Source organism: Podarcis vaucheri (assembly GCF_965113315.1).
Source record: "Podarcis vaucheri genome assembly, chromosome: 8".
NCBI classification, from domain to species: domain Eukaryota; kingdom Metazoa; phylum Chordata; class Lepidosauria; order Squamata; family Lacertidae; genus Podarcis; species Podarcis vaucheri.
Window position 1 is genome coordinate 79,247,059 of NC_138766.1, and position 22,287 is coordinate 79,269,345.

The 22,287-nt window shown below is 41.8% G+C and overlaps 1 protein-coding gene and 1 long non-coding RNA gene across 6 annotated transcripts in view; one reads left to right on the forward strand and one right to left on the reverse strand.

Annotated features, from left to right (window-relative positions):
* COL14A1 (collagen type XIV alpha 1 chain) overlaps window positions 1-22,287 on the forward strand; it is a 147,309-nt gene that overhangs the window by 60,272 nt on the left and 64,750 nt on the right. For all 5 annotated transcript variants that reach the window (XM_082235396.1, XM_082235397.1, XM_082235394.1 and 2 more), the window contains 7 exons: window positions 4,413-4,558; window positions 7,461-7,590; window positions 10,396-10,535; window positions 18,113-18,239; window positions 18,885-19,024; window positions 20,473-20,605; window positions 22,009-22,080. In XM_082235396.1, coding sequence (XP_082091522.1) covers window positions 4,413-4,558; window positions 7,461-7,590; window positions 10,396-10,535; window positions 18,113-18,239; window positions 18,885-19,024; window positions 20,473-20,605; window positions 22,009-22,080 — 888 coding nt within the window. The remainder of the gene's footprint in view (window positions 1-4,412; window positions 4,559-7,460; window positions 7,591-10,395; window positions 10,536-18,112; window positions 18,240-18,884; window positions 19,025-20,472; window positions 20,606-22,008; window positions 22,081-22,287) is intronic.
* Window positions 1-22,287, reverse strand: part of LOC309539699 — a 357,400-nt gene that overhangs the window by 9,512 nt on the left and 325,601 nt on the right. The gene's annotated exons all lie outside the window — the stretch shown is intronic.

Sequence of the window (22,287 nt, forward strand, 5' to 3'; positions counted from 1 at the left end):
GAATGGAAAATAAAGCAAATGAAACAAAAGACATTTGAGTCGGCAGACAAATGTGGTAAACTTCTGGCATGGCAACTTAAGAAAAGACAGAAATTAAATACAGTCACAAGTCTAGAAGTGGATGGAAAAAATATATCTAAACCCAACGAGATAAGAAATTGCTTTGTGAGTTATTTTAAAAAACTCTATTCCCAAGGATTACAAAATGAAGAGGACATAGATAAATTCCTTAATAAATATGGATTACAAAAAATCTCTCATCATAGCAAGGTGGAGCTAAACCAGAGAATAACAGAACAAGAGATAGAGGGTGCCATCCAGGATATGCAACTGGGCAAATCTCCAGGGCCAGACGGACTGACTTCCAGATACTACAAATCTTTAAAGGAATGGCTAATACAACCGTTAAAGGAAGTTTGTAACGAGATCTTAGAGGGAAAAAAAGCACCCGAATCGTGGAAAGAAGCATATATCTCACTCATACCAAAGACAGAGACTGAAAAGACTCAACTGAAGAACTACCGCCCAATTTCGTTATTGAATGTGGATTACAAAATTTTTGCAGACATTTTAGCAAAAAGATTTAAAAGAGTACTGATGGAGAAGATTCACAGAGACCAAGCAGGCTTTCTCCCAAAAAGACACCTCTCAGACAATGTTAGGAACATAATAGACATTTTGGAAAAGTTAGAGGTGAATATAAATACTAAAGCAGTTTTGATATTTGTGGATGCGGAGAAAGCCTTTGACAATATTTCGTGGAGTTTTATGAAAAAGAATCTTCATGGGATGGGGGTAGGACAAGGATTTGAGAATGGTATGGGTGCAATATATTCCGAACAAAAAGCTAAGCTGATTGTAAACAATGTAATAACTGAGGAACTTAAGATAGAAAAAGGAACACGACAGGGGTGCCCAATTTCCCCATTGCTTTTTATTTCGGTCCTGGAGGTGTTGCTGAACATGATTAGAGATGACCAGCAAGTTAAAGGTGTACAGGTCGGAACTAAACACTATAAGTTAAGAGCGTTCGCAGATGACCTTGTATTGACTTTGCAGGAGCCAAACACTAGTACAAAAAGAGTGTTGGAAATAATCCAACAATTTGGGCAGGTAGCCGGATTTAAATTGAATAAACAAAAAACTAAAGTCTTAGGGAAAAACCTAACAGATATGGAAAAGAATAAGTTTCAAGAAGAGACAGGTCTGACGGTGGTTAAGAAGGTGAAATATCTAGGGGTTAATTTAACATCTAAAAACTTGAATCTATATAAGGACAATTATGAAAAATGCTGGTCAGAAATTAAAAAAGATCTAGAAATATGGTCAAATTTGAGATTGTCAATGTTAGGCCGAATTGCAGTGATTAAGATGAATGTATTGCCTAGAATGTTATTTTTATTTCAAACTTTGCAGATTATTGACAAGATGGACTGTTTCAAGAGGTGGCAGAAAGACATTGCGAAATTTGTCTGGCAGGGCAAAAAGCCCAGAATAAAATATAAAATATTAACAGATGCAAAAGAAAGAGGGGGATTTGCCCTGCCGGACTTAAAATTGTACTATGAAGCAGCAGCATTCTGCTGGCTGAAAGAGTGGATGCTCCTCGAGAATACAGATATCTTGGACTTAGAAGGTTTCAATAATGCATTTGGCTGGCATGCATATCTATGGTATGACAAAATCAAAGTGCATAGTGCCTTTAAAAATCATATTGTAAGGAAAGCGTTGTTTAATGTTTGGATGAGATATAAAGATCTGTTGGAAAACAAAACCCCTAGATGGTTGTCACCCTTAGAGGCTAAGGCCCACAAGAAAGTTAATATGGAGGACGGATGGCCAAAGTATTGTGAGATCTTAGAACAGGATGGAGAGAAACTGAAATTAAAGAGCCATGAAAAACTAAAACCCAAAGTACAAGATTGGCTCCACTATTATCAAATAATGGAGGTTTTCAAACAAGACAGGAAAATTGGCTTCCAGGTGGAAAAATCAAAACTTGAGACAGAATTGTTAGAACCCAATACTAAGAATTTGTCAAGAATGTATAACTTGCTGTTGAAATGGAATACACAAGATGAAACAGTTAAATCAGTTATGATTAAGTGGGCACAGGATATTGGTCATAATATTATGTCTGCTGACTGGGAAAGGTTGTGGAACACTGGTATTAAATTTACGGCATGTAGTGCTTTAAAGGAAAATGTTATGAAAATGGTCTATAGGTGGTACATGACCCCAGTTAAGCTAGCAAAAATTTACCATCTGCCTGATAACAAATGTTGGAAATGTAAGGAAACTGAAGGTACTTTTTATCATCTTTGGTGGACATGCCCGAAGATTAAGGCTTTCTGGGAGATGATATATAATGAAATGAAAAAGGTATTTAAATATACCTTCCTTAAGAAACCAGAGGCCTTTCTCTTGGGCATTGTCGGCCAATTGGTGCCAAAAAAGGATAGAACCTTTTTCATGTATGCAACAACAGCAGCAAGAATACTGATCGCAAAGTATTGGAAGACACAAGATTTACCCACCTTGGAAGAATGGCAGATGAAAGTGATTGACTATATGACATTGGCGGAAATGACAAGCAGAATTCGTGACCAGGGAAAGGAGACTGCGGAAGAAGATTGGAAGAAATTTAAGATTTATCTTAAGAACTATTATAAACTTGATGAAGCTTAGAATGTCGAGATTTTACAGAGAGAAAGGGTTGCAGTAATATAAGATCAGATTAAGAAAGGACTATGATGAATTAGGATGGGAAAGAACATTTATAAGTTGCTATAAAATTTGGACATGAGGATGCAGAAAGGGGAGGTATGGGGAAGTCCGAGGAAAGAAGTCTATGAAAGGACATTTTGAAATTATATTTGTTTGTTTGTCTGTTTTTCTTTTATGTTTGTTTGTTATAAAAACTTTTGTAAAACTAATAAGAATTTTATAAAAAATAATAATAATAATAATAATAATAATAATAATAATAATAATGCTAATGTGACATTCCCAAGACCACGTCCCCTGCTTGTATCATATGTATATACAGAGTGCAAAAAGCCTAAATACAGAATTGCCTGTCTTTAAAATTCATCCAAGGCTACATCTGTATTCTGACTCCTACCACAATATGGTAACATATTTGGCGAAATGTAGGGAAGTTTTAAATGTTTGATGTTTTATCATGGTTGTAATATTCTGTTGGGAGCCGCCCAGAGTGGCTGGGGTATAAATAAATCATCATCATCATCATCATCATCATCATCATCATCATCTCCTAATTCTGCTGTTCCTAAAAACTGAGCCTCCTTTATTTGTGTGCATTCTAATGGTCAGTTCTTTTGATGCTTTGAAGTACTAATGGCTAATTCCCTCAAGCATTAGCTAACAAACCTGACTTCATCAACACTTGTTGATTGACTGGGATCAAAGGCTTAAGAGTTTACCCAGGTTAATTAACTCTTCACATGCTAACTGCTTATGCTCAGAAGTAGGTCCACACTTTCCTTCTTATGCATGGATCTTGACCAGGCATAGGCAAACTCCAGCCCTCCAGATGCTTGGGACTACAATTCCCATGATCCCTAGCTAACAGGACCAGTGGTCAGGGATGATGGGAATTGTAGTCCCAAACATCTGGAGGGCCGGAGTTTGCCTATGCCTGATCTTGACTGCATTCTCAAAGTCTGGCACACAGGCTTTGCACACTAATTAAACCCCCACAAACCCCTCTCATAACCCCCTTCTTCTACACATTGAGACTGTCTTATAACATATCCCGGTTATAACATCCAAGTTCTAATGAAATCCTAATATCTACTAAACCTAAACCTTTTGCAACATGGCTCTATCGCCATATTCATCCCAGTAAGATAAATGAGGAATTTAACAGAAAAACAAGAAACATGATCAAGAAAGAAGATTCCACCTAAATATTAGGAAGAACTTCCTGACAGTAAGAGCTGTTCGACAGTGGAATTTGCTGCCAAGGAGTGTGGTGGAGTCTCCTTCTTTGGAGGTCTTTAAGCAGAGGCTTGACAACCATATGTCAGGAGTGCTCTGATGGTGTTTTCTGCTTGGCGGGGGGTTGGACTCAATGGCCCTTGTGGTCTCTTCCAACTCTATGATTCTATGATTCTATGATCCAAAATGAAGAAGAATTAGAAGTGCAATGATATTTTCAGGCAGTACCTCCCATGCATATAGCAGCACAAAAAGAAATAAGCTATTTTGTGCCTCATTCATATTAAAGTCCTTGCACTGATAATTTGCTGCAGGTCGTCCTGGTCAGCACCGTTCAAACAAAGTTGGTTGTTCATTCCTGACAAAGCATTGAATTTACTGTTAGAGAATAATTTTTATTTCAGCTACTCTCCTCTAAGTAACTGCATATTGTTTCCCACCCCTTGCAGTCGCCTTGCCAATGGCCTCAGATCTGGAGCTGTATGACGTGTCTCACAGCAGCATGAGAGTGAAATGGAACAGAGTAGCTGGTGCAACCGGCTATATGATTCTGTATGCTCCTCTAACGGACGGGCTGGCTGCAGATGAAAAGGAGGTGAGCTTGACATCAACCAGAAGAGATGTTCGTGGAATATGAATATTCGTGGAATAAGGTCGTGGGTTCGAGCTCCGCGTTGGGCAAAAGATTCCTGCATTGCAGGGGGTTGGATTAAATGACCATTGCGAGCCTTTCCAACTCTATGATTTGAAGGACATGATGAATCTTCTCATCAAAGCGTGTGCCTATTTTCTTGAAAAGTTCCACTGCATTCACAGGACACTTTATTAGGACTTATATGTTCTTCTAAAAGCAGGAACGCGGATGGTGCTGTGGTCTAATCCACAGAGCCTAGGGCTTGCCGATCGGAAGTTCGGCGGTTCAAATACCTGCGACGGGCTGAGCTCCCATTTCTCAGTCCCTGCTCCTGCCAACCTAGTAGTTCGAAAGCACCCCAGTGCAAGTAGACAAGTAGGTACCGCTCTGGCAGGAAGGTAAACGGCGTTTCCATGTGCTGCTTAGTCATGCTGGCCACATGACCCGGAAGCTGTACGCCGGCTCCCTCAGCGAGATGAGTGCCACAACCCAAGAGTCGGCCACGACTGGACCTAATGGTCAGGGGTCCCTTTACCTTTACTTTAAAAGCAGGATGTTGCCTGTGCCTGAGCCTTGTTGCTGTGTGGATGGGTGTGTGAAGATTTTTTTTTTCTGGATTGTGGCTGCAGAGGAGAGAGGTAAATCTCCTCCCTTCCCATCTTGCTGTGTTCACAATTAGCACTGAGACCCCCCCCATAACTGTAATTAATCAATTAAAGAAAAACCAATGATGTAGCTGCATTCTACGCATGAAACATGTTGTTTGGCCCTTGGTAATTTCTAAGATTTAGTCAGAATTAGAAACAGAGGAGAGTATTGATTCATTACACATTTAAAGCCACCCTCCCCCCAAAATGCACTTTCTGAAACTACATTTGAACCGAAGCACAGCTATCCCTTGAAATTCACACACATCTGAATTTTGCAATGCAGTTTTTCCAACCGAACAATGCTTATAAAATAATGTATGTATTAGTGGCGTATGTATATATTAGCCAGGAGTGCCTGGCATTCTCTGGTCCATTGGGGTCACGAAGAGTCGGACATGACTAAATGACTAAACAGCTAAACAACAACTACAATATATTAGTGGAAAGTGTACATAAAAATAAAGAATTTAATGAAAATAGCATACCGAAATGCATCGAATTAGGGGAAATTATTTGCAGAAATGTTTCACGTTATGTCAAGATGGCATATAAAATGTATTTATTAGGATAAAACTGCACTGAAATGCTGATGAATTTTCATTAGGGTTTTTTTAAAGGGTGAGAAAATCACACATAGCTGCAAAATGTAAAGAGTTGAATTTAAGATCAGCAGAATGAGAAACTGTGAGAATTGAACTCTACAGATCCTTCCCTCCATTGTCAGAAACAGTATGCATTTTCTTGACTTGTTGAACAAAACCTGCCCCTTTAGACAGTGTGAAGGGGCACCATCTCTGCCCCATTGCTCAGTTTGTGTGTTTGAAATTGCATTTATTCCCATTCAGAGAAGGAGACTTAACAACATGCAAAGGCATGCAAGGCTCTGGTGAGGGTGTAGAGAGCTCGCATAGACTTGTGCTTTGTTCTTTGCATGATCTGTAGCTATGGGCATGTACCCCCTTCAATGAAAACTTGCTGAAATCAGCAAGCTCGAGAAATAAGTCAGTCTTTAATATTATTATTATTACTACTACACCCAGTGAAGAAGCTCAAGGGGACAGAAAGACTCACTTCAAATTGCAAACTGCATTAGCAGTAACTAAACCTCGCCCTATGAAAATAATTCTTAAATGCACTAATCATAGCTGCCATCTCCACAACCATCTGGTTCCAGCTGCCATTTTGAGGTGTGTTTTCTTTTACTGTTGCAACAACAACCGCAATCTCACAAGAGGAACCTTGAGGCCTTTTGTGCAGAGATCTCCTTCTCTTCCTCCTCTCACCTGTATAAAGGTAAAGGTAAAGGGACCCCTGACCATTTGGTCTAGTCATGACCGACTCTGACGTTGCGGCGCTCATCTCGCTTTATTGGCTGAGGGAGCCGGTGTACAGCTTCTGGGTCATGTGGCCAGCATGACTGAGCTGCTTCTGGCAAACCAGAGCAGTGCATGGAAACGCCATTTACCTTTCCACCGGAGCGGTACCTATTTATCTACTTGCACTTTTGAACTGCTAGGTGGGCAGGAGCAGGGACCGAGCAATGGGAGCTCACCCCGTCGCAGGGATTCGAACCGCCGACCTTCTAATCGGCAAGTCTTAGGCTCTGTGGTTTAACCCACAGCACCACCCAGGTCCCCTGTGTATTGGGTGGTTATTTCTAGTCCTTAAAATGAACCATTGTACTGTGTCTCTGTGGGCAGTACAACATGTACCTGGTTCTGATTCAAGACCAGATTCCAAATGGTACTCTCACCTCTGGATAAAGCCAACACTTTCAAAAGTCTTGTTGTACCATCAAGACACTGGTTCCCACCTTCCCCTGTCTCTTTCTCCATCTTGGTACTGGTCCCTGAGGCAGATTTCTTCCCTCTCATGCATCACAAGGCTGGCCTTGTGTGTTCTTCCTCAATTTCATATATTCAAACATCAGTTGCTGCTTCTCCTCTGCAAAACTGTATCAAGAGGCAATGATTTATGAGGGGAAGTGGCAGACAAAGGGGTGTTTAACATTTCCCCCATAACACACCTCCACCCAGTTGTCATTTTTCACCCAAGAGTTCTGGATCTGTGATTCCATGTCCTCCTTACTTGGCTTGGCAGAGGAGACTTTCAAGCACCGGGAATTGACTAAATAAATAAGGCCTTCCCTCTCCCCTTTTTATGCTGCTTCCTTGGTTTATATATGATGAATCGTCCCTTTGTTTCATCCACAGATGAAAATTGGAGAAAGCTCGACAGACATCGAACTGGAGGGTCTTCTGCCCAACACAGAATACACGGTCACAGTTTACGCCATGTTTGGAGAGGAAGCCAGTGACCCGCTTACAGGACAAGAAACAACATGTAGGTGATTCAATGCTCCAGGAGCAAAACTCTAGGAGAGGTTTGCGTGTTTGAAAATGAATTTCTGGCATAGAATATTCATTCCCACAGCATCGTTTAGGGAAGGCAGGTGGGCACCATCTATGAATATCCCCCAGAACCACCAAAATATCTAGTTATGATGGAGTAGAACAAAGTAACCACAATGCATTGCTGCTTCTTTTTGTTTGTATTTGGTTTTAAGATATTGAAGAGCATTGTCCTGCTAATTTATCTTCCACCAGGGCCATCAGTGATGGCTCTGACCTGGTGAAATGCTCTGTCCCATGAGACCATGGCCCTGCAGGATTTAACTTCCTTCCGCAGGGCCTGTAAGACAGAGCTATTCTACCTGGCTTTCAATTTGAACTTAGCCTTATCTTTTATTCCCCTTCCTTCCCTCCCCCTCCCCTTTTTGTGAAGATTACCCGCTCTGGGATCCCACAGCTAATTCTCCCCTGGTCTCCTTGCTGGCCCAAATAGGACTAATTCAGCCAGCTAGCCCAGGTGATCATCTAATGTTTATTGGATGCATTTCCCCCCTAAATTGATTTTTGAATTCGGAATTTATTGTTATTCACGTTTTATACTGTATTTTATGCTGTTTTTTGTTGCATCAATTTTAAATTTATTGTTAGCCGCCCTGAGCCCGGTTTCCTGAACCGGGAAGGGCGGGGTATAAATAAATAAAATATTATTACTATTATATTAATTTTACCCTCCATGAAAATATTTTCTTTGCCCCCCTGTGCTGGAACACAGAGACCTGCCTTATGCTGAGTCACATCATTGGTCCATCTAACTCAGTATTCTCTGGACTGTGGCCAGCAGGACTAAGCCGCTTCTGGTGAACCAGAGCAGCACTGGAGTGGTACCTATTTATCTACTTGCACTTTGATGTGCTTTTGAACTGCTAGGTGGGCAAGAGCAAGGACCGAGAAACGGGATCTCACCCCGTCGTGGGGATTTGAACCACTGACCTTCTGATCGGCAAGTCCTAGGCTCTGTGGTTTAACCTTGTCATTACATGTGTGTTACATGTAAGGCACAGTTCCAGCGGAAATATCTCATGTGCCGTCTCTTTGATTTCATGCCAAACCAGTGTTTTCATTGCGCTGAACATTTTCCTATAAAATTGTGTCTAAAGCCAGAAGTTTCTCAGCTGGCACGTTTTTCTGTTGTGTTATGAAAGGATCCAGACTTTTTCATTCAAAACAGCTTATGCTAGTAAACATGTAGTCATGAAATCAGAGAACGAGTTGCATGCAACGTTACAAATGTGTGCAAGGAAAAGAAGTTTAAAAATGTAAGACTGTGAGACTGTGGTTTTTTTCTGAGGGGTAATACAGTGCTTCATCCTTTCCCAGCTGACTGGGTTGTTGTTGTTTTTGCTCATAATTACTTGCAACTGCTTTCTTCACTATAGCAAGGATGGGAGAAACTGTGGTCCTCAGGATATTGCTGGACTCCAGCTCTCATCCAGACGTCTAAGGGTACCTACACATCATACCATTTAAAGCACACGACTTCTCCCAAATAATCTTGAGAACTGTGGTTTAGTCCTTACAGAATTGCAGCTTCCAGTACCTTGGACCAACTACAGTTCCCAGGATTCTTTGGGGGGAGTCATGTAGGATGGCGAAAAGCCAAGTTACAGGGAACCAGGCAGAGGGCCTTCTCGGTAGTGGCATCCGCCCTGTGGAACATGTACAGTGGTGCCCCGCAAGACGAATGCCTCACAAGACAGAAAACTCGCTAGACGAAAGAGTTTTCCGTTTTGGAGGTGCTTCACAAAACGAATCTCCTATGGGCTTGCTTCGCAAGACGAAAATGTATTGTGAGTTCCTGCGGGTTTTTTCCCTTTCCCCCCCTTTTTCTAAGCCGCTAAGCCTCTTATCAGCTGATCCGATAAGCTGATAAGCTGCTAAAAGCCGCTAATAGCGCTAATCCTCTAATCCTTCAATGGGCTTGCTTCGCAAGACGAAAAAACCGCTAGACGAAGAGAATCACGGAACGGATTCTTTTTGTCTTGCGAGGCACCACTGTATGCTGTGTTTGCAGCCAGAGATAATGAGGCCTGTAGTCCAAAGTTTGGAGAGTTTCTGGTTTCCGCTCCTTGCTCTATTAAATTCTAGATGCATTTTTCTCCATGAGAAGAGGGATGTGGCAGACACAGAGCCATAATTTTGGTCGAGAGGGCCACTGAGTAAGTGTTGGTGTATATAAACCACACTAAAAACTTTACCTGGACAGTTCTGCTTTAGACTGCCAGGGAAAGAGGGATTTGTATGTTTGGATTCCCTCTGATGAAAACAAGTAAATAACCCTCAACGCAGAAAAAAATAGCATACTGTATTCTTCTGTGTATAACACGCCCCTGTATATAATATGCCCCCTGTTTTGGGGGACTCCAAATTAAGAAAATGGGAGGAGATTGTATCAGTGTATAATATGATCCCCAATTTTAAACATATTTTTTAAATGAAAAAACCTAGTCTTATACATGGAAAAATGTGTTATATGGCATGTATGCACTTCGTTACACGGGAAGAAAAAAGCATACAACTTGCACATTTTGACAATATTTCCAGGGGCTGATTACATACCAGCTGTTGGAATGATTGCTGACTTCCATTGAAGTCATTGGGACTAATTCAGCTTGAATTCCAGCATATGAAGTTCATGTTTTCTTTTCAATGTGTTTTTTCTTTCTACGTGTTTAAGAGATATAGATTTTTTTATTTTTAAAAATAGTTTGTAATTTGAACTTCCCTCTACCTTCTGCAGTACCTTTAAGCCCACCACAGAACCTGATGTTTTCAAATGTGGGACACAATTCAGCAAAGGTAACATGGGATCCTGCTTCTAAAAAAGTGAAAGGCTATAGGATTATGTATGTCAAAACAGATGGAACAGAAACCAATGAGGTAAGCAAATTTTTAGAAACGGGTTTTGTGTTTTTTTAAGGAGCAAATGTATTATGAAATACCTACCGGTATATCCTGTTTGCAATCTGCCAGTTACTCATATCGTAATTAGATTAAGTACTTCTTGGGGCATCCCTGACTTCCGGTTCCGCTCGCAACCAAAGAGGAAGCACGGAGAACTCGCTCCGAGTTTTCTGGGCTCTGCGGAGGCTTGGGGGACGACGCGAGGGCGTAGCGCACCCCAAAACCTTAAGGGGGGTACCCTTAGGGGATAGGTCCCTGGCAGCGTGGAAGCGGCTGTGCCGTCTCTCGGAGCCGTCCGGGCGCGAAGACGAGAGGACGAAGGGCCGCTAGCGCGATTTGGGAGACTACCGACTCTGCAGGGTGACGCCCTGAGCTTTGGCTGGTTAAAGCGGCGGGCTTCCCCAAGACTAGAACGGGGCCCTCGGCGTTTTCTCTTTTAACGTTTTTTTTCTAGAAACGTATTTTTTTTTTTTAAAAAAAACAAAGCGCAAGGCTAGTGGTGAAGCGGAGAGGTGCCTGGCCTTCTTATTTTTTATGTGTATTTGGGAGTTCACTCGGTCGCGGACCTACGACGATGCAGAGGGAAAGTCGACGGTATGAGGACGTTTTGGAAAGTCTGCTTGTGTGAGTGTGGCTTAGATTGAGACTGAGACTGAGACTGAGAACTATTTGACTATAACGATTTAAGAGTTTATAAAATATTGGTGGACATTGAGGACTAATCGAAACCTGGAGAGCCTGACGTTCTTTGTTTGTTTGTTTTTTTGTGTTGCCTATGCAGACCAAGCCACTTTTTGCTTTTATACGGTTCAAGCAGTTTTGTGCCTCTATGTTATACAAACTACCCCATGTGCTTATACTTTATAAATGAGACTTTGGATGCTCTCTTTGCCTCCTCTGGAAGGAACGGAGAGTGTGTGTTGAGGCAGCAGTAAAAACTGCAGCTAAGAAGAGAGAGAACAGGATTAAAGTGAGAGGACCTCAAAGATCTCAAAGACTCCTCCCTTGCCGCCCTCCCCTGTTTCTCTCCCGCCCTTCCCTTCCTCTTTTTGAGAGGACTCCCGTGGTTCAGACCTGGGCCACGGGGTATTAAAGTAGAGGTTGTGCGGATCTCGGATTAGTTCGACGTTGTTCAGAAAGAATTGTGCATACCCCACGATCTGGAATGTAGACTTAAGATTGGCGGAAGGACCTGGCTTGGTGAGAGTGAAGTGTGAGAGAAACCCAAGATATTTGGTGGTGTTTTCCCTGCGTTTTCCCTGCTTCTTCCTGCTGGTTTGGAGACGACGTTGGGACATCGCCACAAAAGGACTGGTTAAATTTGCCTTGGAACCCTGCCCTGTCTCTGTTTTTTGCTCATAATTGTTGGCGTTGGGGGGTCTTAAAGGGAAAGGTAATCTGTGGCGAAGGGATCTCGGGGGGGGGAAGAGATTTGAATATGACGGGAAAGGATGGAAAGGACTGGAAGAAAGGGGGTGGGACTCCAGGGGAGAGGAAGCTGTCCCGTCAGGAGGAAATTAAAGACCTAGACAATCTATGGGCCAAAATAAAAGAGGAATTTAAGTTAAATGTATTATATATGGAAAACAAATTAGGGGAGGTGCAGGAGAGGATTGATAAAAAGATAGAAGGAGCAGTTGGAGAACTCTCAATTAAAATCCAAGACCTCTCTGTTAAGTCCAAGTTGATTGAAGAATCCAACAAAAGGATGCAGAAAGAGATGAGGGAACAAAAAAAAGAGACAATGAAGGTAAAAGAAGAGTTAAGAGAGCTAAGCAACTCACAAGATAGGATTTGGGATAACCTAGCCATGGCAGAAATGCGGCAAAAACAGCTCCATTTGAAATTCAGGGGAGTACCAGAGGAAAGGAATGAAGATATAAGAGGGAAAATGATCAAAGAACTCTCCAATTGGCTCGGTTTAAGTGAGGAAGAGATGGCACTGACAATAGAAAATGTTTTTAGGATGACAAGGCCTAAACATTTAAAAACTAACAAATTCTTGGGGGATTGTTTGGTAATCTTTAACTCTCTGGAAATGAAAAATTCAATCCTAAAAAAGAGCTACCATAACAGACTAAGAATTGATGGAAGACCTATTATTATATACAAAGAAATACCGGTTAGGTTATTACGTAAGAGAGAGGGATATAAACAAGTGGTAGCCGTCCTGAAGAGAAATGGGATTCAATTTAGATGGGAGTTTCCTGAAGGGATTGTTTTTTTTTATAAAGATAAAAAATTTAGATTGATGGACATACAGGAGGTGGAGAAATTCCTGAGAAGATATGAAAAAGATCTGGGAAAGGCAGAGAATAGATATGGGATTAGAGAGGAGGAAGGGGAGGGGGAGGCGGGGAACGGACAGGGGGGGGTGGAGGGGAAGGAGACGAGGGTAGTGGAAACAGATGAGGAAGATGATGAGGCCGTAGTGGGAGTTGAGACGGCAGAGGAGGGGGAGCTCTCAGGAAACAAAAGCGGTAGATTATAGTTTGCCCCGGTCAGAGGTACAGTAACTGAAAAAGGAAAACAATAACACACGTACTAAAGTTTTTATCATGGAATGTGAATGGGTTAAATGAGAAAGTGAAAAGGAATAAAATTGAGAAAGTTTTGAAAAATAAGAACTATGACGTAATCTGCTTTCAGGAAACTCACATTGCTAAGAAACATAAACATATTCTGGTGAATAAAAAACTGGGAGTAGAGTTTATCAATTCTGAGGTAAACAAAAAAAAGGGAGTTGTGATATATGTTAAAGAGAAGTGGGAGCCCGTCCAAATTTGCAAAGACGAGGAAGGAAGAATTCTAGGGGTGCAATTAAATTTCCGGGGGGAAAAAATTAATGTGGTGACTGTCTATGCCCCGAATACTAATAGAGCAGAATTTTTTGAGAAACTTGAAAATATATTAATAGAACTAGATGCGCAGAAATTAATTTTGCTCGGGGATATGAACGGAGTCCCAGTACCGGAGGTGGATAGGAGTGAAAAGAAGGGGAAATCGAATAGGGGAAGACTGCCGAAATCCTTTAATGATATGGAGGAAAATTTAGATCTAATTGACATTTGGAGGCACAAAAACCCCATTATTAAACAGTTTACCCATTATTCTGAACCCCATCAGAGCTGGGGAAGAATCGACCAGATTTGGTTGACAAGAGAACTCTCGTTGAGAGTAAAGAGATGTGAAATTCAACCTAGGACAATTTCCGATCATTGTGCCCTGGCTATGGAAATAAAAAATGAAGTAAAGGGACAGTATAGGTGGAGGTTGAAAGAGAGCCTACTTGAAAATGATGAGGTGAAAGAAAAAGTAAAAAAAGACTCTGAAGGAATATCTGGAGCTAAATTTGAATAAGGAGGCCACCATTGATATTGTATGGGACGCTAGCAAAGCGGTACTTAGGGGAATTTTAATACAGCAAAATAACTATAGGAGGAAACTAAGGGAACAAAGAAAAGAGGAGATCCTTAATAAATTGAGAAACTGTGAGAGAAAACTGACTATAAATCCGAAAGATGAGGAGACTATCCGAGCCTCTAAAGTGTTGCAGTCTCAATATTCAGCGATATTAAATCAAGAAATAGATTGGACAATTAAATTTATGAAGCAGAGGTATTTTGAATCTGCGAATAAAATGGGGAAGTTACTCTCGTGGCAGTTAAGGAAGAGAAAGAAACAAAACGTGATAAATAAAATAATAATGGAGGATAATATCATAGAAGATCCAGACGAAATAGAAAAAAAGTTTATTCAATTTTTCGAAAAGTTGTATAAAAAAGGGGAGGAAGACAGCGTAGAAATTAAAAATTATCTAGATCAAGGTGGAAGGAAATACATAACAGAAGAGGATAGTGTATATCTGAACAAGGAGGTAACAATAAATGAAGTTAAGGAGGCCATTAGTAAGATGAAGAGTGGAAAGGCCCCTGGGCCGGATGGTTTGTCCTCAAAATATTATAAAACGCTAGGGGAACACTTAGCGCCGGTGCTTAGAGATGTCATAAACAACATTTTCCAGGGAGGGAAGATTCCCGGATCCTGGAAAGAGGCATATATAACCTTGATTCCAAAAACAGAAACTGAAAAAACAGACATAAAAAATTATAGGCCAATTTCATTGCTTAATAGTGATTATAAGATCTTTGCTGATATTATGGCCAGTAGACTTAAGAAGCTTCTAATGAGATATATACATAAAGATCAAGCGGGATTCCTCCCTAATAGGCACCAGAAAGATAATGTCCGCCATATACTAAACATCATCGAGTATCTGGATTTGAGAATTGACATCCCAGCTGCATTAATCTTCATAGACGCTGAAAAAGCTTTTGATAATGTCTCCTGGGAATTCCTAACACAATGCATGGCCAAGGCAGGCGTAGAAGGTCCTTATATGAAAGGTATTAAGGCGATATATTCTGAACAACAGGCCAGGCTGATTATAAACAATAATTTGACCAAACCCTTTAAGATTATGAAAGGTACAAGGCAGGGCTGCCCATTATCCCCCCTGCTTTTTATAGTCGTTTTAGAGGTGATCGCAAATAGAATAAGAGGGACAACAAACGTGATGGGAATAAGAATTGGGAAGAAAGAATTTAAGCTAAAGGCGTATGCCGACGACCTGGTCCTGTCCCTGGAGAACCCAGTGGACAGTGCGGGTAAGGTGGTAGAATTATTGGAGGAATTTGGCAGATTGTCAGGATTTAGATTAAATAGGAAGAAAACAAAAATCTTAGTAAAGAATATGGACGACCAGGATAAAAATCAGTTGGAAAAAAAGATCGGGATTAAAATCGTGAATAAAGTAAAGTATCTGGGAATCTGGTTATCACCGAAAAATATAAATTTGGTTGAAGATAATTACAATAAAGTTTGGCATGAAATAAAAAAAGATTTGGATACCTGGCATAGGCTGCAACTCTCCTGGACAGGAAGGATGGCAGCAATTAAGATGTGTATCTTGCCGAGATTATTGTTCCTGTTCCAAAATATCCCGATAATAAAAGGCACCTCCTGCTTTGGGAACTGGCAAAAAACCCTGACCAAGTTTATTTGGCAGGGAAAGAGAGCCAGAATAAAATTTAAATATTTAACAGATGCAAGAGAGAGGGGTGGATTTGCAGTCCCCAATATAAGGCTCTACTACGAGGCAGCCTGTATATGTTGGATAAAGGAGTGGGCGACCCTTAGGAATACGGACCTTTTAGATCTGGAAGGTTTCGATATTAGGTATGGATGGCATGCCTACCTATGGCAGGAGAAAAGTGGGGTCCATAGAGGTTTTACCAATCATATAGTCAGAGGCTCACTATTGGAAGTGTGGAATAGGTATAAAAATGTGTTGGAAAAGGGTATCCCGTGGTGGCTCTCCCCAGTTGATATTATTAAAATAAAAAAAATAAATATGACGGGTGAAAGATGGACATATGAGGATCTCTTAGTAAAGACAGAAGAAGGGTGGAAGATAAAGCCTTACGAAGAGTTGAAAGGAAAGATAAAAGAATGGTTACACTTTCACCAGATTAATGCATTGTGGGGTGAGCATAAAAAACTGGGAATGAATGAAAAGAAATCGAGATTCCAGCTGGAAATCTTAGAGAGTAATGATAAACTCCTGTCCAAAATATATAAACAATTATTAGAATGGGATACTAAAGAGGATTTGGTGAAAGGAGTAATGATAAAATGGGATAGAGACCTCGGACATAATATCGATTATAATAAATGGCAGGCACTCTGGAGGAAAGGTATGAAATTTACAGCGTGTGCAGCTCTGCATGAAAATCTAGAGAAAATGATGTACCGCTGGTATCTGACCCCAGCAAGGTTAGGAAAAATGTATAAATCTGTAGATAATATCTGTTGGAGATGTAAAGAGAAGGTTGGGACTTTTTTCCACACCTGGTGGACCTGCAATGTAGTGAAGGAATTCTGGAGTCAGATCTATGAGGAACTGAAGAAAATTTTGAAGTATAATTTTCTCAAAGTTCCGGAGTTGTTTCTCTTAGGGATGATTAGTGGAGAAATTAATAAATCAGACCAAACCTTTATTCAATATGCTATGGCCGCGGCGAGGATCCTAATTGCACAAAAATGGAAATCTCCCGATGTTCCTACGATTGGTGAGTGGCAACTGAAGTTATACCAATATATTGACCTAGCTAGATTAACACAAAAGATAAGGCAAAACAATACCGTTAAACATAAAGATGAATGGATTAAATTTCTAAATTATTTTGAGACAAATATAGGAATTAATAACTTATCAGTAGACGATAATTAATGCCCTCGATGTACCAAGTCAATGACAGTATTACTGCAGAAGCAATGTAAGGATGTGTATTCCAAGACCGAGATGAACTGGAAGTCAATAATGTGGTGATTTTTTGTATCTTTTTCTTTTTGGTTTTTCTTTTTTCTTTTTTCATATTTTTCTGTAACGTAAGTATATATATGTATTGGTATTTTAGAAGGTAATTTGTATTTATGGTAAATAAAAGTTAATAAAAAAAATAAAAAAAAAAAAGATTAAGTACTTCTCTTTGGGTTAAGAACCACTTCAGAGACCTACAGAAAGCTCCATGCCAAAGAGATGCCAAGGAATGCCACTCACAAGATAACCTTTTAGAAACTCAGAAGACGCCATGAAATATTTAAATAAATCAAATAAAATAGCAAAAAGCTCAAAAAGAGAGGGGGGAAACTGCAAAAATGACTCAGAAAGATCAGGAAAACAGCTAACAATCTCAGGAGTATTTTAAACTGCAATCCCATGATCCTTTGCACTGAACTTTGAGGACTGTGGAGAGTTACGAGTTTGAGAAAGGAGGTTTGGAGGGACCAATTGGATGGTGTTTACAAGCTTTTTAGAAGGTCCCCCCCCCCATATGCGATTTTACATTTATGCATGGGGCCCAGGAACATAACCCCTGCCTAAGTGGGGAGACACTTGCATTTTGTTTGAAAAATGTGTTTCAAGGCTTTGAAAAAACGTACATAACCTGGATTCCACCTTTGCTCCCTGAGCCCATCTTTATTTTCTGTTAGCCAGATTTTCCTCTTCCTCGCCACCAGCCCTGTGAGTGGAAGGTAGGGCGAACCTTTCCAAAGGCAGCTAAGGAGCAACTGCACGGCTCTTGAAACAGAAGCGCCATTTTGCGGTTTGTTTCTTTTAGAAACACGTGTCGTACAGGTGCTCTCCCTTCCTTCCAAGCCCTGGTGGTCCATTTCAGCAGCAGGATCTGGTATTTTATGACAGTAAACAGGAGAGGCGTATAGCACCCCCTTTTTCTCCCTCGTCTCTCCCCTGTAGCTGAAGGAGGGGAGAGGAAGCAATCCGTTTCTTGCTGTAAGATGAGGCTTTTGCCAAACCACTGAAGGGTACATTCTGGCATCCAGGAGGCTTTCTTCAGCTGTTAGGAAACTCACACAGCTCAATACAAGCCTGCCTTTTGCATCCTGATGTAGACGGTGCAAGCCAGCTGAGTCTTGCCTTGAGACTCTCCACATGGTTTCTGATTGACGGGGCTCCTTTTATTTTGCAGGAAGAGGTTGGCAGTGTTTCAACGCACACTCTGCAGAGCTTGACATCCCTCACTGAATATACTGTTGCTATTTTCTCCCTCTATGACGAAGGGCAGTCTGAGGCACTCACTGGCAGCTTCACCACCAGTAAGTCTTGGCTGCATTTCTGAAAGCTATCCAAGCACAACCGTAATATTCCTTTGCTTTTCCGGAAAGAAAAGTAATTGCAACAGTCTCGCACTGCGATTTTATTTTTTTTAAGGAAAAGGGAACGTAATAACCCCTCGACTTTTCATTCACTCGACAGTTTAGAAACTTGAAATTAAAAGAAATGCAAATAGGCATTTTTGTCCGATATCTTCTAATGGTGGCTACAGAAAGAAAGAGAGGCATTTAAATATTGGATAGCTGGGAGGCAAGTTGGGTTTTGCCAGTTTGCTGAATAAATTATGTAGATGAAGTAAACCCCTCAGAATTCCTTTCAGAAAAGTTTCTTTCCAGCATTTCAGTTGCATTGGGGTGTTCTCAACCGCGAAAAAACACAATTCAGTCAAATTTGAACCTCTTCAGGCTAAGCAATCCCCCTGGGCCAAAGAACTGAACTGAAAATCACTCCATGGGATTCTGTCCTCCTCGCCTTGGTTGCTCTAGTTTTTGGAAATGGAACAAATACAGCCCAATTAATTCTACCATGTTTATAGGATGCCATGGAGAGCTTTCATTGTGCTTCTCTTCAATCATCTCAGTGATCCTTATAACAGGTTTTCTTTCCGATGCGATACTCTCTTGCAGAAAAAGTTCCATCTCCCCAGTATCTGGAAATCAACGAAGTATCCACAGATAGCTTTACAGTCAGCTGGAAGCTGCCATCCTCAGACGTTGCCCTTCTTCGACTGGCATGGATTCCTCTGGGTGGGGAAGAAGCCGAAGAGGTGACTGTTCTTACCTCTCGTATGGTATCCTGTATATTAACAGCAAGCTCATGCTCCAAGTACAGCCGTACCTTGGTTTTCGAACAGCTTAGTTCTCGAACGTTTTGGCTCCCGACTGATCGAACAATTCTGGTTTTTTAACATCATTTGGGAAGCCGACGTGTAACGTGGCTTCTGATTGGTGGCAGGAGCTTCCTGCCACCAATCAGAAGCTCTGCTTTGGTTTTTCAAATGTTTTGGAAGCCAGACGTCCAACGGGGCTTCTGTGGCTTCTGATTGGCTGCAGGAGCTTCCTGCAGCCAATCGGAAGCTGTATTTTGGTTTTGGAACATTCTGGAAGTTGAACGGACTTCCGGAACAGATTCCGTTCGACTTCCAAGGTACGACTGTACTGGTCCTTTCTCTTTTGGCCAAAACAGCAACATTCATGCACAAGAGAGAACTATGAGCAGGCTCGGGTGAAACTCAGGATTTGCAGAAGTACCAAAAAAACCCCCTTTAATATTAATATTTAATGTTAATTTATTTTTTCTACCCCGCCCATCTGAATGGGTTTCCCCAGCCATTCTGGGCGGCTTTCAACAGAACGTTAAAAACAGAATAAAACTTCAAACATTAAAAACTTCCCTAAACAGGGCTGCCTTCAGATGTTTTCTAAAAGTCGGATAGTTGTTTATTTCTGATGGGAGGACATCTGATGGGAGGGCGTTCCACAGGGCAGGCACCACTACCGAGAAGGCCCTCTGCCTGGTTCCTTGTAAGCTCACTTTTCGCAGTGAACCGCCAGAATGTCCTCGGAGCTGGACCTCAGTGTCCAGACTGAACGATGAGGGTGGTGATGTTCCTTCATGTATACAGGGCCGAGGCCATTTAGGGCTTTAAAAATCAACACCAGCACTTTGAATTGTGCTCAGAAACGTACTGGGAACCAATGATGGGGGGGGGGAGCAACACTAAGGAGGGGGCAAACCCAAAAAGAGCTCGGTGAGGACTGAGCATGTTCAGTGGCCATGGAATTCAGACTTTTTTAGGAGTGGGGATGTGGGTGGAAAACTGGAGGAGGGAGAAGGCGAGGACATGGAATGGAGTATTCTGGAAATGGGCATGAGCAACCCCCACCGCAGCATGTTATTGCAGGTGCCAGAGTTGTATGAATGAGTAACAAATCCCACTGAGTAGCCGAGACAGATGATACAGTAGTAACTTGGGTTACAGATGCTTCAGGTTACAAGTGCTTTAGGTTACAGACTCTGCTAACCCAGAAATAGTACCTCTGGTTAAGAACTTTACTTCAGGATGAGAACAGAAATTGTGTGGCGGCAGCAGGAGGCCCCATTAGCTAAAGTGGTACCTCAGGTTAAGAACAGTTTCGGGTTAAGAACAGACCTCCAGAACAAATTAAGAGATACCACTGTATGTCTTTCTATCTGCTGTTCTGTCTCCTTCAGATCGTCCTCAGCGGAGAGGTGGACACGTACGAGATCGAAGGCCTACTGCCAAGTACAGAGTATGAGGTGTCCTTGGTGGCCATCTTTGATGACGAAAGCGAAAGCGATGTCATTGCCGTCCTTGGGACCACACGTACGACAGGAAAAAACATTGCAACCTTCTCTTCCCTTCCTTTCCCCCTCACTCCCCAGGGGCTTAATTTCTAGAAAGGGAGATGTCTGTCTGGGAACACTGCCCTGTGAGCTGCAAAAACACAATTCCACAATTCCCTGATACAGAGTGGTGGGTGGGTAGAGATTACTCTTTGCAGTCACTTGGTGCCTTCTCAAGGGCAATTCCCTCTTTCTCCACTTAGGGAACTTCCGTAGCTCAGTGGTAGAGCATCTGATTTATACACAGAAGGTCCTGGGTTCAATCCCCAGCATCTCCAGGCAAGGTTGGGAGAGTCTTCTGCCAACCCTGGAGAGGGGCTGCCAGTCAGTGTAGACAATACTGAGCAATAGGGATCAATGGTCTGACTCAATATAAAGGCAGCTTTCCATGTTCCTATGCATTCCAAGATAAGTTTGAGCATTCAGAATTGACTTCTGGTATGCCAGGATATCAGGGACACGGGTGGCGCTGTGGGTTAAACCACAGAGCCTAGGACTTGCCGATCAGAAGGTCGGCGGTTTGGATCCCGCAACGGGATGAGCTCCCGTTGCTCGGTCCCTGCTCCTGCCAACCTAGCAGTTCGAAAGCACATCAAAGTGCAAGTAGATAAATAGGTACCGCTCCGGCAGGAAGGTAAACGGCGTTTCCGTGCGCTGCTCTGGTTCGCCAGAAGCGGCTTAGTCATGCTGGCCACATGACCCGGAAGCTGTATGCCAGCTCCCTCGGCCAATAAAGCGAGATGAGCGCCGCAACCCCAGAGTCGGCCACGACTGGACCTAATGGTCAGGGGTCCCTTTACCTTTATGCCAGGATATGTATCAAGCATTGATTCATGTTAAAGAACGGCATTATCAATTAACTAATAATTTCACCCATCCTCTCTTCCATTGTGCGGACCAAAATATCTGGGATGTGTGGAAGGAAACCCTGTCACAGGTTTAAAAAGCGGGAAGTTTGGAGTGGAGAAGCTGTGGTTGTGTGTGTTGCTTAATTTCTGCCAGTCTGCAACTTTACCCAAATCTACCCCACTTCTGCTGGATTAGTAATGTGTATTTGCTACGGGAGAAAAAGTGTTGTGGGTGGTCGAATTTGGAATAGAGAAACTGCAGACAGGGCAAAGCTTAAACACTCCTCCTCCTCCTCAGTGCTTCTCTTTTTCAAATTTCCCTCTCCTGGAGCTGCTTTTCTTAAAAAAAGAAAAAGGGTTTACACATTTAAAAGTGCAGTATTAATGTATAAGTGCCTGTGAGACTGTTGAATTCACTAAAATGATCCTATATTTCCACAGCCATTAGATAAATGTATGTGACTGGCATGAAGATGCGATTGCTAAAATGATGTTTCGCATGAAAGGTTCCATATTGTGTTGTTTCCCCCCGCAGTTGAAGTAACAACTACTGAAATGACTACCATAACCACGACTAGTACCACAACTTTCCGGCCTACAACAGCAGGTACAAATTACTTATTGGAAAATATCGTAAATATTTGTACAGCCGATTTTTGTCCTCAATTTTATTGGGCCTGTTTGTTTTTTTGGCAAAAGTAAAAAAGAAAGGAAAGGAAAGCATGCCAATATGTCTCAAACAGATTTTCAAAATGTGAATTTTCCTCACACCTCTAACTTAAAATTCTGTTCAGAGGCCCTGCAAGTGTGGCTG